General features: G+C 43.4%; 1 protein-coding gene across 2 annotated transcripts in view; it reads right to left on the reverse strand.

Moving 5' to 3' along the window:
• znrf3 (zinc and ring finger 3) overlaps positions 1-13,695 on the reverse strand; it is a 70,229-nt gene that overhangs the window by 29,466 nt on the left and 27,068 nt on the right. For both annotated transcript variants that reach the window (XM_061038370.1, XM_061038369.1), the window contains exon 2: positions 2,791-2,913. In XM_061038370.1, the coding sequence (XP_060894353.1) occupies positions 2,791-2,913 (123 nt within the window). The remainder of the gene's footprint in view (positions 1-2,790; positions 2,914-13,695) is intronic.

The following is a 13,695-nucleotide window of genomic DNA, read 5'->3' on the forward strand; positions in this document are numbered from 1 at the left end:
ACTGGCAGGGGGTAAACACTTCACTGTCTGCCCTGGCAAAAGCTGTGGTGCCAACACGAAGCACCCAGCTGTGTTCAGGCCCAGTTGAGGCTCTGTCAAGATGCAACAATGGGCTTTCCCTTCTCTAATTATAGTCCTGGCAGAATAAAAACAGAGGAAAGATTGGTCAAGAGGCTGGCTGGAAGCCAAAAGGGTCATAGACAAAAAGGTTCCTGCCATCCTCTCTAGATTGTCTCTCGTCCCAAAACTTTGGGAAACAGGTCAGTCAAACTTTTTATTATTGTTTCATGATATATAAAATGGGAAGCTCATACTTTGGCTGGATCCTATGAAGTGTGGATTTTTGGTACTCAGGTGACCTTATTGCTTAACTAGCTTAGCCACCTGCCATGTAGCCACATTCTGGATCTGAATCTAGTCCAATTACATCACCTTTCCGGCCAGCATCGATTCTTTCTCATCATGTCTTTGTTGAACATAAAATAGCAATCTTGAAAAAAAAATGTCCTAATTATTCAGGTTCTCAATCTTTGCCTTCATGACCTAGACCTGGAACCTTATAGTCTCCAAAATTGGCTGACATTTTTCTTTTGAATGTTTGAACTACAAACTACTTTTTTGTGCTTATGTTGATGAGTCTGTGTTCAGAATGGGTCAATGACTTTAGCGGAATCTCTTCATGACATACAGCCAAAAAAAAAATCATGTTTAAGAACTTGAAAGAAACGTGTGTAAAATATCCAGTCCCATCAAAAACATTCAACACCTCCTTTTCAAATCAAGGACATCTATTATTTATGTGTTCTCTTTTTCTTTGCCATCCTAGGCATTCTGTTTCCATTATAATTGTAGTAAATGGTAAACGGACTTGAGCTTGTATAGAGCTTTTCTAGTCAAAGCGCTTTTCACACCTACCCATCCACACCAGTTCACATACTGATGGCAGCCCCTGCCATCTGAAGTCAGAAGTAATTTTTCCCATTCATACACATCTATAGTTGTTGACGCAGCAGCAGGAGCAATGGGGTGTCTCCTGGGCTGCAGGAGCTGTGGATCAAACCCGCAACCTTCCGGTTGAGAGAAGACCGACTCTACCAACTGAGCCACAGCAGCCGTAGTGGTAAGTAGTAAGCAACCAGTTTAACCATTACAGATTCCTTGGTTTCCCTTTGGAACGGTTAACTGCTTCCCATACATGAAAAAAAATCGCCTCAGGCCGTTAACTGGTGAGTGAAGCCATCAGTGACAATGATGAATTCTTAGCTACGGTCAGAAGCGGTGCTGAACTTTAGGTCAGCTTTCAGATCTCAGCGTAAATATGCATCAGCAAGATAGCAGCGAGCATCACCAAAGAAAGTGCACCATTAGCATGTCTATACGGCACAAGGGCTCCTTTAATTATGAATGGCTGCTCTCTTTCTGTCACTGGGCATGCACAGGATAAATGAGACTATAGCCCCCCCCCTTCATCCTCAGGGAATGTTGGTACATTCCATTAAGAGGAACACTTAATTAAAGCATGATAAAATACCATTCGGAGACTCCAGAGGGGTCTGGGCACTGCAGGGAGGGGGACAGGCAGGCGGTGAGAGACAAGAGAGGAAAGGATTCACCCTAACTCTCCCAGCAATGGGAAGTAAGACTCAAAATAAAACAAAATCATCCTTCCACGAATTGTCTCTGCGACCACAAAAGATCAAAGATAAATTCTTAAAAAAGGACTTAATTAAGTCAGGAAGTTGTCTTTAAGTTGGATGTTGGGACTTTTTTTTATAGACAATAAACATTTCTGCTGCTGGCTCATGGACATTAAACCTGATAGTTTTGTTGTGCTTGTGACATAGACATGTCTTCTATGACATAATTTACAGGCAAATATCAATTATTCCCCTTTCGTTTTAGTTGTATCACCAGATGTTAAAATTGTCTATGGACAGAGGTGGGCAAAGTTAATAAAACATGCAACTTTGTTAACGTCTAATCCATTAACAAATATGTTAACTTCGATAGCACTTCTTCAGTTATTGTCGTTTATAATTAACTAGTTAAAAGTTCAAATTGCCTGTGCTGAATGTGGACACACATTGCGCCTGTCGAGTGTTTATATAGCAGTTTTAGCTGACGCAGGCTACATAATAACTTTATCTCCACTTCCTAGATCAAAACACTGCCAAACCGAGCAGCTCCAAAAGGGACACTGTCTGTTCACTCTGCTTGTTTACATCCTTGCGAAAGAAAGAGCTGAGAAGGCCTGATAACTGGGGCCACAGCCAGTCTATGGCTACAGCCTTGGGCGGCAGCGTTACAGCGGAAGCACAAAATGTGATCGTCATTGAGGACAAAACATAAAACATGAAACATGAATAGCTTGTTTAACCAACTGGTAATTCTGGTCCCATCCAGTCTGCTAGTCCCACAAATCTCAATTTAGTTCAACACTCTAAGGTGTCACTATGACTTGATTCTGAATAATATATGTTTGTAAAGATACCAAGATGCTTCAACATTTTATGTCAAGACTCGGTTCACCTCCAGTGGCATCTCAATGCATGTCCTGCATCCAGCTCATACAATACTTTCTTATGTGGATGCAAAATGATGCTTTGTGTAGTGTGGTGCATGTTTTTCCACTGTCCTTAAATCTATATCAACCATGTAGTTTTATGAAGATGAATTACCATAAAAAAGTTTGCAAGAAATGACCTGTGCATGTGAGTTACCAGCTGCAATTCTTGATAAACTGGCACTTGCAAAAACTCCAAAAAGTTAGGAACCATTTTTTTTTTTTACCTTTCCCAGCACAGTGAGACAACTGGGGTCCAGCTCTGGTTGCTCCAGCTTCACCACTCCGACCCAGCCATACTCATACAGGTCCTCCTCATCATTATTGTTACATAGTCCCAAAGGATGCATCTGAGGAGGAGACAACAGAAATGTGTAAGTATACATATCACAAGGAAGATTCTTGAAATAAATCAAAAGAAAACCACAAAACTGATTCAACAAAAACTGGAAAAACATTTTATTTACTTGTCAAGCCATTCACAGTTATGTGTCTGAAGTTGCTAATGAAGAGAAACAATAAAGAGATCGTATGTCAAATATTTCAGGAGAACATGAAACGCTGCCCCACACGATGCAAGAGGTTCTTGGCATCTTTGGCTTATGGATTTGCTACCCCCCGGCTTCGACCCCACAACCTCTCCTCGTTTGAGGGAGAACCATGATTTATAATCCACCTGTCGCCGGTTTTCATGATGAAAAAGTAAGAGTTTAAGAGCATTAGGTGCCACCAAAGGATTCGCTGTGTGCGGCAGAATCATGCAGGATCTAAAGATAGGGTGAAGCATTCCAGCAGACCTCTCAGAGAAAAGAAGCAGATAAGCAAAACTGGGATTAATGTGCTTTCATGGATCGCCTGACGAGGCAGTTTTCACAGCATTTCTACTTAAGGAACAGTGGGTTATGTCTACTTCGACATTTTCTGCGGCAAATGACAAAGAGTGGTGCTATTGTGTAGGAACATACTTGCACGCATACCAGGAATATTTAATCTCCTTTTAGTAAATTAACAAGTGGATGCTAACAATCTGTGTCTTTCTGACTACCTTGTGTCATCCTCTCATTAGACTTAAGGCCTCTTAATTGGCCCAGTTCTTTGTGCCAAAAGGTTTTCCAGAGCAATTGCCGAGACAGACAACCTATCACCTACAGTGACTCACTCACTGATTGATCCATGGATTCAAAGTCTATTTATGAATTAGTAAATACTTCAGGATCTACTCCAGTCATCTGTGAGACTGGCTGAATTTCGTGTTGCTCTATTTGGCATTCTTCTGAGTTTAAGAGCTAGCCTTAGCACTTAGCAGGCAGTGACTGATTAGCCCCCCCAAAAAAATGAATAATTCGATTTTTGGAAGTTATGAATCGATTTTAAATCTTAGAAAAGAAGAATCTCAATTTTTACATACATTTTTTTCCCCCACCTCTAAGGAGGAAGGTAAAACTTAAAACACGGCTGGATTAAAACTGTAACTAAGTGAAATCTCAAAATCCCGGATAAATTCCCCTGCCTGGCAACAGTGCAGAGACAAGCTCCTGTATTAGCATTAGAACTGGGCCAAACTGACCTGTAGGCCACTTATCCTATTAACCCAATGACCACTGCACCTTACTCAGCCAGCACTGTGGCGCCGATACCTTGGCAGCTCTAGCCCCTGGGCCACTGCTGATGACCCCAGATACCCTTTCTTGTGTTGACCCCCTGACCTTTGAACCCCAATTCATCCCGCTGGGAGCAGGTTAGTCTTGCAGCAAGCCAATTGAAGAAAATATTCAGAAGCTGCCTTGTCACTTCAGTGCCACAAGGCAGGGGGGGGGGGGTCAAGCCCTTGACCTGAGGGACTTTTGGGAAGAAGCAGCTCGGTGGAAGAGGGTCAAATGCAAATCAGGTGGACGAATCATAGGGAAGGAATGTAGACAACGTGTGCCGCTATGGGGCTCCTCAGTGCAGCATCTTTTCTTAGTGCCTAAGGGATGAAATTTGATGGAGAGCATCCATTTAAGTAGTGCAGAGAAAAGCACGGACTACAGATGCTGAGTAAGAGATGTAACGAGCCGTTATAGTTCTAAACCTTCATCGTGTCTTCCATTTTGCATCACACCTTTGGAAGAAGAATGCCCATCCTTGTATCCTCCTCCTCCGACCTCCCACACATGGGACAATTTTGAGTGTGAGGAATCATAAAAAAAAAAAAAAAAAAAACTGAGATCCAGTTGTGAATTACAACCTTAGTCCTTCGTTACAAAGTAGATCACTCAGAACTACTGCGACCATAGAGGATGTGTCCATGAATCAAGGCTACCCTGATGCGAAAAAAAACACATTTTCACAATTCCAAAGGATGTAGTTACCTTGTGTGCCTGGCACTTCATCGACTCAGAGCACATTTTCTACTGTAAGCAGAGGTGAGAAAAGAACTGCGGCGATATAGGCGTACTGTGAAAGACACATATTAGCAGAAGGCTGGCAGGAGGAACGAAGCAGCACAGGCATGTATCACATACAAATTTACGATAATCATTTCAAAGCATGCTGTCCCTTTCAGCCTAAAAGGATCTTAAAGACAACTATTAAAAGAGCATAACTCAGACATATCCACATTTAACATGGATATAAACAGGAACAATTCTCAGGGGCACACTGCACATCACAGTCAGCTAAGGTAACGTTTTGAATTTCATCTGAGATAGCAAATGCACACGATGATGGGCGAGAAGCAGAGAAAATCTGTGTGGGAGGGGATAGAAGCGGAGGCTCAATCCGTCTCTGTGCTGCCGAGGACAAGGAAGAGGAGCACTGTGTGTGATTACGACCTCGCTCTCTCTCCTGCTTGTCCAACAGCTTGGATGGCTGTGCCCCTGGGTCTTGAACACTGAGCCATTGTGCGGGGGCTCTTGCACTCCAAATGGGGCAGTGTTGTTGTTGTGGACCATGTTGTTATTTTAGAGGCTGGCCATTGCACCATTATCTCTGGTACAGGGATTTTCCTTTTTTTTTTTTTTTTTTTTTTGTCAGATGTTGATGTAGGTGTTGATGGAGGAAGGGATGGGGAGCAAAAGGAAAGGGAGCTCAGTTTGGTCCAGAGACTGGAGATCTAGTGAAGTGGGTCACAGCTACTGGCTGTTCACACAAAGAAGTAACAAGCACATATGCAAACGTGCCTACACACACACACACACACACACACACACACACACACACACACAGACAGACAGACAGAGAGTGTCCCCTCTTGTGTTGCAAATGCTAACTTCCCCTGATAGGCCTCACATCACACAAGTTCAGCCCACTGGAAACACCCTGTTGCTCCACTTTCCTCCACTCCTCTGTACCCAGGTTTTTTTGTTTTTTTTTTGTTTTTTTTTTGGGTGAAGGGTATCCGGCGCCCCTAAAGTGCCACAAGGGGGCGGCTCTTGTTCTGCCCTGCCTGTCCTGCCCCTGGGGGAAGCAGCCTTTCACATGAATATCCTGTTACAGAGGCCACACTCTCAATGAAATCCTGGCGAGGATTTGAACTCCGCCTGTTGCTCAAGTTTGTTACACCCCCTGCAAAACCCCGCCCCCGTCAGAAAAAAAAAACACCTGTAGAGGAAGCTCACATGGGTTAGCTTCCTCTTGAGGGGCAGTTTTAAATGACAAAAACATATTTTTGCACTGCCACACATGTATGATAGTGTTTACTAGGTTATGTTTATGCAATTCATCAATGAGTGTAGTGATCTTTCTCAAGTTGCTTTCTGAAGTTTTTGGGCACTTTCAAGTTAAGTGTCACCCAGGCCTTTGTGGTTCTCCCAAGTGACCTCACAACTGTTGGTAATAGGATCAAAACAGGGACCTAGTTCTCCAAGCCCAACCCCCCAACCCCCCCCCCAGATCTAAGAGGAAATCAAAATGCAAGTCACACCATACCACACCATTCTTCTCCGTCTGTCTGTGACAAAATTCGCCGAGCCTTTGATCACACAACAACCACTTCTTGCCCCCCCCCCCCCCTTCCCTCCCCTTTTTTCCTCTCTGCTACTAAATTATTGGTGGCCCTGGTTACAGACCCCTATAACCCCCCCCCCCTCCCGCACTTCCAAAACAGTCACCCTCCCCTGCACTCACAATGCCTCTGCCTTAAAAGAGCTCTTCTTTTTTTCTCTTTATGCACGTTTTGCAATTGCTGTCCTCACTTGCACTTCCGTTCCAACAAGACACCCAGTAATGGTCTAATAATCAGCAGCTTTGTATTTCCACTTTACCGAACTTTGAAAATGACTCGGCGTGACTTTAAAGCATTTTTAACTTCTCCAAATGGCTGCATTTTTACGAGAAAAAAAACACCAGATCTACTAAATAAAAAAAAATGATTTCCTTTGTGACGAAGCAGATATTCAAACGAAGATTTTGTTCCTGTTTTGCACCACAGACCAGGAAAGCCTTGTGTGAACTTGAGGTAAAATTACGCTCCTGGTGTACAAAAGCTTGCTGAAACATGGAGCTCATTGTGCTGTGCACTGCAACAAGGCATGTGGATAAAACACACCACAAACTCCAAACATCAAAAGGCACGAAGGCGGATTGGAAAGAAAAAATGTTGCCGGAGCTAAAATGATCAATACAGGCTGCAGATTCAGAACAGAGTTACAGCACTTCTTGTGATGGCATTTAGGTCACTCGGAGGAGGAGTTTCTGCTGTAACAATCAAAGCTGCCTTTTTGTCTGAAGCGTGTGCCAGCCGAAAACAATTTTGACAAGATGTTCTTTGTGAGGCTGGCTAAATGATTAACCAGGCAGGTTTGTTGTTCACTGGGTTTTCTTTCATGAATATTGGAAGAAGGGCTGGCACCTATTTCACATGCACACAAAATGTAGTAGAAAAACCTGGGCATGGCGCCACTCCTCACACCCACCTGCTTCCCCTGCACAGTGCATGTGTTTACGTCTCCCACTGTTTGAGCACAGGCATGTCCAGAGGTCAATGTGCAGCCCGAAACACATCCCGGGTGACCGAGGGGTAACTCCGTGGCATCTCCCACTAACTGCCCGATTGCCTTGAACTTAATCAACCCGGAAGAGAAGCATCCCGCCCACCTCCCTGGGGCAGCTAACCTCCTTTGACCTCCTCCAACACAACTTCCACCAAAACGTTCCCCTCCCCAGCGCAGGCCTTCAACCGACCGCTCAATCGGGGGAGGTTTTTCAACTTCCTGGAATAACACGCTAGTCTTGCCAAGAGAGGTGGTGTGGAGTTGTGACAAGGGCTGTGGGATGGGGTTGGTGTGTCACAGGCCACAGAGCCCCTTACACCACTGAATTCCAGACAATTTCCAGACAATTTCCCAACATTAAGATCCTGACATTTTCTGGACTTTTTCTGAGCTGGAGACTGTTTGAGGTAGACGCATTTTCAATGTTGGACATTTTCTATTGGTTTGGGTTTTAGGAGATGCCTGGGAAGAGCATGCCGGAGTAAGTAAAGTACTCTTCTGTAAAGTGGAATGGTTCTTGGGTAGTATGTACTAGAAGGACATTTCTCCGAACACAAGTTAGGAAAACATTGCACCGGCAACAGAGATGAGAACTTAAGAGTATAAAGAAGTGAAACTCCACTCAACGTAAACAAGGTCATCAGTGAACCCCACTCACTCGCTGTGTATGGCTGTGACGATTACCTGTTGTGTTCACACATCAGATTATCTGGACTTTAAATGGACTTTGTAATTGGGTCTGGCAGAAGAAATATGTTCAAAGCCTGGGTCGAGAGATTCAGAGATTTGCATGATCGAAAGCAGCCGACTCAGGGGCGCTGGTGGCACAGTGGTTAGTGCGCGCGCCCCATGTATGGAGGCTGTCGTCTCAAGCGGGCGGCCCGGGTTCACTTCCCACCTGTGGCCTCTTTCCCGCATTTCATTCCCCACTCTCTCTCCCTGATTTCCGACTCTATCCACTGTCCTATCTCTACATTAAAGGCATAAAAAGCCCAAAAATAAATCTTCAAAAAAAAAAAAAAAAAAAAGCAGCCTACTCAGACAATAGCCTTTTTCACACATACGGAAATCTCCTGAAAAACTCCGGAGATTTGGCTACCTGGAGGTTCTTTAGGCTATGTGTGAACGCAAACAGCCGCATTTTTTGCGCAGACTTTACCCGGATTTTCTCCGGCCAGACCCCTTGGAATTTTTCCACAGAAAGTCTGAGTGAGCTGATGACTGAACGCGGCAGCATATACTCCGGACATTTCAACTCAAGCCAATGGGAAGAGAATGAAGTTTATATACAGTCACTGCCTAAAGTGTCTGCACGCGACCACTATGATCTCCGTGCACGTAATTAAACGGCTGCATGATGTTTTCTGTTCATCAGTATGTTGTTCTCCTCTCTTCTGTGGATGTTGTCATTCCATTGGACTACACATAGCATTTATATAAAGGCAAATATTCTCATTATAACGTTGTGTAGCGGACTCTGCTACTTCCGTGTTGTTTATTTACGTCACGTCTTACCTCAGGAAACCCCCCGATAGTCAGGGATAGTCCCCCACTTTGAGGAGCATATGTGAATGGCTAGGTCGGGAGAATCTCCGGAGCGGTCATCCTGTAATTATCTAGATATTATCCTAGAGTGCATATGTGAAAACGGCTTTATTTACCTGAACATTTCTAGAACGCTTCGTTTGTATGAGTAAGGGTTGGATAAATCTGCTGTTCGCTTCCACACATGCAGCTCACCTTGAAAACTTTGGGACATTTACTGGAGTCTTAAAAACATCAAAATGAAAAGATTTGAGTTTAGTTGTGAAAGGGTCCTAAGTGTCAACTTGGATTTGTGATATATTTCGGAACCTTATAACATACTGGAAATACTTCAAAAAGGAGCCTCTTGGCAGGGACAGGATGTAGGGTTGGTTGGCTACTGTAGAGGATGTTAAGGTTGAGACATTAACAACCACACAAGACACCCACACAAGCTCCTCAGAATTACTCAACCTGGAGCCTCATAGAGCATCTCAAGACACATCTTCACCATCTGTCAGATAATAGATGATTAAATGATACGTTATGAATGTTGTTAACTGAAAACTCGTAACTAGCGGTGACTCACACAGTTCACAGCACACACTGTGAGAGATTCCAACTTCACACATTTCAATCAGCACCTGTTCAGAAGATCTAGCTAATGACATGGTTTTCATGTAACTGTCACAAGAAGTACAAAGCAGTGATTATTCAGACGAGGAGAAGGAACAATTTGCAACTTGCTCTCACAGCATGAATCACACAACAGTGACTGAAGCTGTTATTAAAATTAATTTGTGATCAACTAATGATTATTTTCATGACGACTAGCTTATCAAACATCTTGATATTTCAAATCTAAACAAACAAATAAAAAAAAGATGGAGTGCAAAAACAAAAAAAGCGACCAGCGACCTTGATATCTTTATTTAACTAGAACAATTACTGAAACAATTCATATATTATCAATGTGTTGGTGAATTTTCTGTTGGGGTCTTATTTGTTATTTGGACTCACAAAAAAAATATACACAAGACTAATGAGTGGGAAGGTGGATTGACAAGAACTTGGCAATGTGATATGTATCAGGGTACCAGGATTACAATTTAGTTTGTTGCAATTTATTGTGCGTGGACATACAGTGTATTACCTTTTTATGATTCCATAGGCCAGTAGTCTTTGTGTTCGCATTAACAATGGATGCTCCCCTCTTCCTGTCTCAGTTCATGTTTTTGTTGGAGTAAGAGTCAAACACCTGAAGATAGATCACACACTGCCTGCTAGCTGGTGGGAGTTCAGAAACAACTCAAAAGTCACCCTCTGCATCAAATACCGGTAAGTTGATGAAAAGTCGTAAATTTAAAAAAAGTGTTTGTTGTTTTTTTTTAACTTGATAAGGTTATCGATAATCATAGCACTGCAATACTCCAGTGTATTGTGAATTTCTTCCACGACCCATACTGATCAGCCACATAGCTACCTATCATGACTTCAAAGCTTTAATGCAAAGCAGCACATAACATAGATGCTCTATCATGTTACATGTAAACACACAAAACTGCTGGTTAAAACACAAAAAACAAACAAATTGCTCCAGCTCATACACGTGTCCCTGCTGCTGCTGCTACAGCTGCAAAATAGATGTGTTTTGGACAGGATGCAGGCAAGTTCAATCCCCCTCCTAGCTCTGTATGGCAACATGGCAGTATGCTACAACAATTAGAAACCTGCTGGTTAAACCCTCTCTGCAGTCTTGGTAATAATGACACAAATGACCTCTCTTGAACAGCAAACACTCATCAAACTATAGCAAACTAATGGAGGCTGAAATGTGGCATCCTAATTAAAAGTATGTGTAAAAAACAATATCACACAGATGCCTGAAAGCTTAGTTCTTCAGTCTACAAGTTGGCATAATCAGCTGCACGTACATCCAGTGATATCTCAACTACAAACCTGGGAGCTACCACAGAACAAACTTTAAATACCCCAAAAAAAACTAAACACCCAAAAAACCTTCATGGAGGGTATTTTTTTTTACTCATAGGTGTATTACAAGTTCATGTTTTGGAACAAGTATGTGGTAAGTCACAATTGATTGACAGTCGTGGGTCAAAGGTCAAGTTTTCCCAGTGTCTTGTAGCCATCTGTTCATGTGGAATGCCTTGGCTTGCTTTCATCTCCGCAGATCTCCTCCATTTCATCATCACTTCATCCTCACTGGCCCACGGACACACTGTCTGGACCCTGAGGGTCTCTCCAGACATCATGTAATCAAGACAGAGTGAAGAAATCAAAGTCTGAAGCAGACTCTTGATCTACAGATGACCCTTCTTCTAGCAACCAGGCAAAGACTAGGAGTCTGCCTTGGAAATCATTTAGTGGGGATTGGGATGTGGTTCTTAAGCAGACACACTGGGAGGATGAGCAGTCAGTTTTCTTGTCTTGAAAAGGTTAAGGCCACCAGGACCACCAATCAAAGGCCCCAGAAACACTGTTGTCAAAGAACTACCAGCAACAATGCCAATTTCTGTGCTGCCTCTTTGTGGCCAAAAGCCTGACCTTAAACATACCACGAAGACTCCAGGCGACAGCTCACTACTATGTACTGGTTCATTCTGTGCCTGCAGAGTCAGACACCATCCATACCAGCAGGTTGAGGAATTATGTTTGTCCTTTAAAAAGGAAAGCTGGAAGACCTAGGAATGCAGCTTCACAAACTGCTTTGAATAAAGCTGCATTTACCCCCCCCCCTCCACACACACACACACACACACTCTATGGAACAGGAAGGTTGCCGGTGCAAGTCACAGTTTGTAGCAATATATGCAACTTGGGACAGGTTACTGAAGAGGTGCAAGTTCCCTTCCTGTGCACTGCCGGTGTGCTATTGAGCAAGGCACTGCTCCCCTGACATCCCACTATTAGTGCAGGGCCATTATCCTGTTTGTGCATGCATGTGTGTACTCTTTAATATGTATGAAGCATGTTAAACAACAAAGTAAAAAAAGTGAATAAAGTAAATCTTAGACACTTAGATTAAATAACTGAACCGATAGAGTCTGATACTGTATGGACATCAATTATCATGTCAAAATAAGATGCTTCATGACTATCTGAAAAGTTTAGAGAATTTGAATTTGTTAGGAAAAAAGACATGCGGTTTATATCAGCCATTTCCCTTTAAACGTGTGAGAAAGAAGTTCTTTACACATCGAGACTCATTATGAAGATGCGGACACTCAGGGAACGCCCTGCACTGCTCTCTAAGCTGTTTAACCAATTTCCTGAACTGAAAAACTGTCAATCCAGGTGTAGGGTAATTTGGCTTAAACCTATAAAGACCATATCCTCGGGGGTCACTGTGGAGTTGCTACATTTATTTTTCCTATCATAATTTGACAACAAAACATAGACCATTCTCTCTGAGTTCTCTCACCCTCGTGTGGAGGTTCAATGTCAGACTGTACACGGAGGGGAAACGAGCACAAGTAAGGAGGCAGAGTTTTGAATTGCAGCCTTCTATGTATAGTGCGCGCAAATATTCTCACAAGCTTAAATGCATGCTATAACACACACACACGCGCACACAGACGCACACACAAACACACACCTCCCCTCTCACTCTCTCGGTCACCCTTTGCCCCCCCCCCTTTGGTCGCTCTCTTCCCCTCTTTCCCAGCACTAGAAATAACTTCAAAGCAGGCGGGTAGCCTTGAGGAGAGAGGGAGCAGGATCTTGTTACAGCGGAGCAGCTGGGAGGGCCCTACAGGTGGGGCCGACACTCCACCTCCTGTAACACTATCACCGTAAAGGGATCCCTCGGCTTCTCCCTTGGAATAATGAAGACTTCCTCCCTTTTGTCTTCTCTGGTGGGACCGGAGAACAATTAGCCAGGCTAGCCCAGCATCCAACTTCACTTTGAGCGGGATTGTGATGAAGCAAAAAAAACATAATGCTGGCACTTGGAAAAGTGAGGTTTGTCAATGGTGGAACATCAACTAAAAAGGAGCATATATGTAAGATATCTACTGAATTAAATCATACAATGACCTTACTATAGCATCAAACATTAAGGAAACATTTAATGGTGAAGTGCTGGCTTCTCTGGCAACAACACAGCAGCAGTATGCCAATTGTCTGTATTTATTTTGTCCAGAGAAGGTGGGTCGTTGTAAGGCATGGAGGGTACCACATGCCTATTTGGATGTCCCTAGGTTTTCCAGGGAAACGGCAACTCAGCAGCGAGGGAAACGGAGAATCGAACTGGTTTAGATATAACTGATTCGACATAAAAAAGCCTCTGCATTTTTCTAATACGCTCTACGACCAGAAACGTGCTCAAACTAGGATAAACAATGGAGATGCTTTTAAAAAATTGGAGGGAGGTTTCGAATGCAGAAAGGCCAATGAAGAACTTGTTAAACACTCAGGCTTCTGTGTCCACAACATGGCAGCCCATGAGTGCATCAACTCTATGGAGGAGGGGGCCGTGGGGGGGGGGGGGGGGGGGGGGGGGGACAGCTCTCTCCAATGTTTTGAATTTGGACTGCTGCACCACTTTTGAACGCAACGTGTCAAGAGTTACATATTGGTCCTTTAAAAGTTCGCTTAATTAACAACTTATTTTGC

This window comes from Labrus mixtus, chromosome 5 (genome assembly GCF_963584025.1).
Source record: "Labrus mixtus chromosome 5, fLabMix1.1, whole genome shotgun sequence".
Taxonomy (NCBI): Eukaryota; Metazoa; Chordata; class Actinopteri; order Labriformes; family Labridae; genus Labrus; species Labrus mixtus.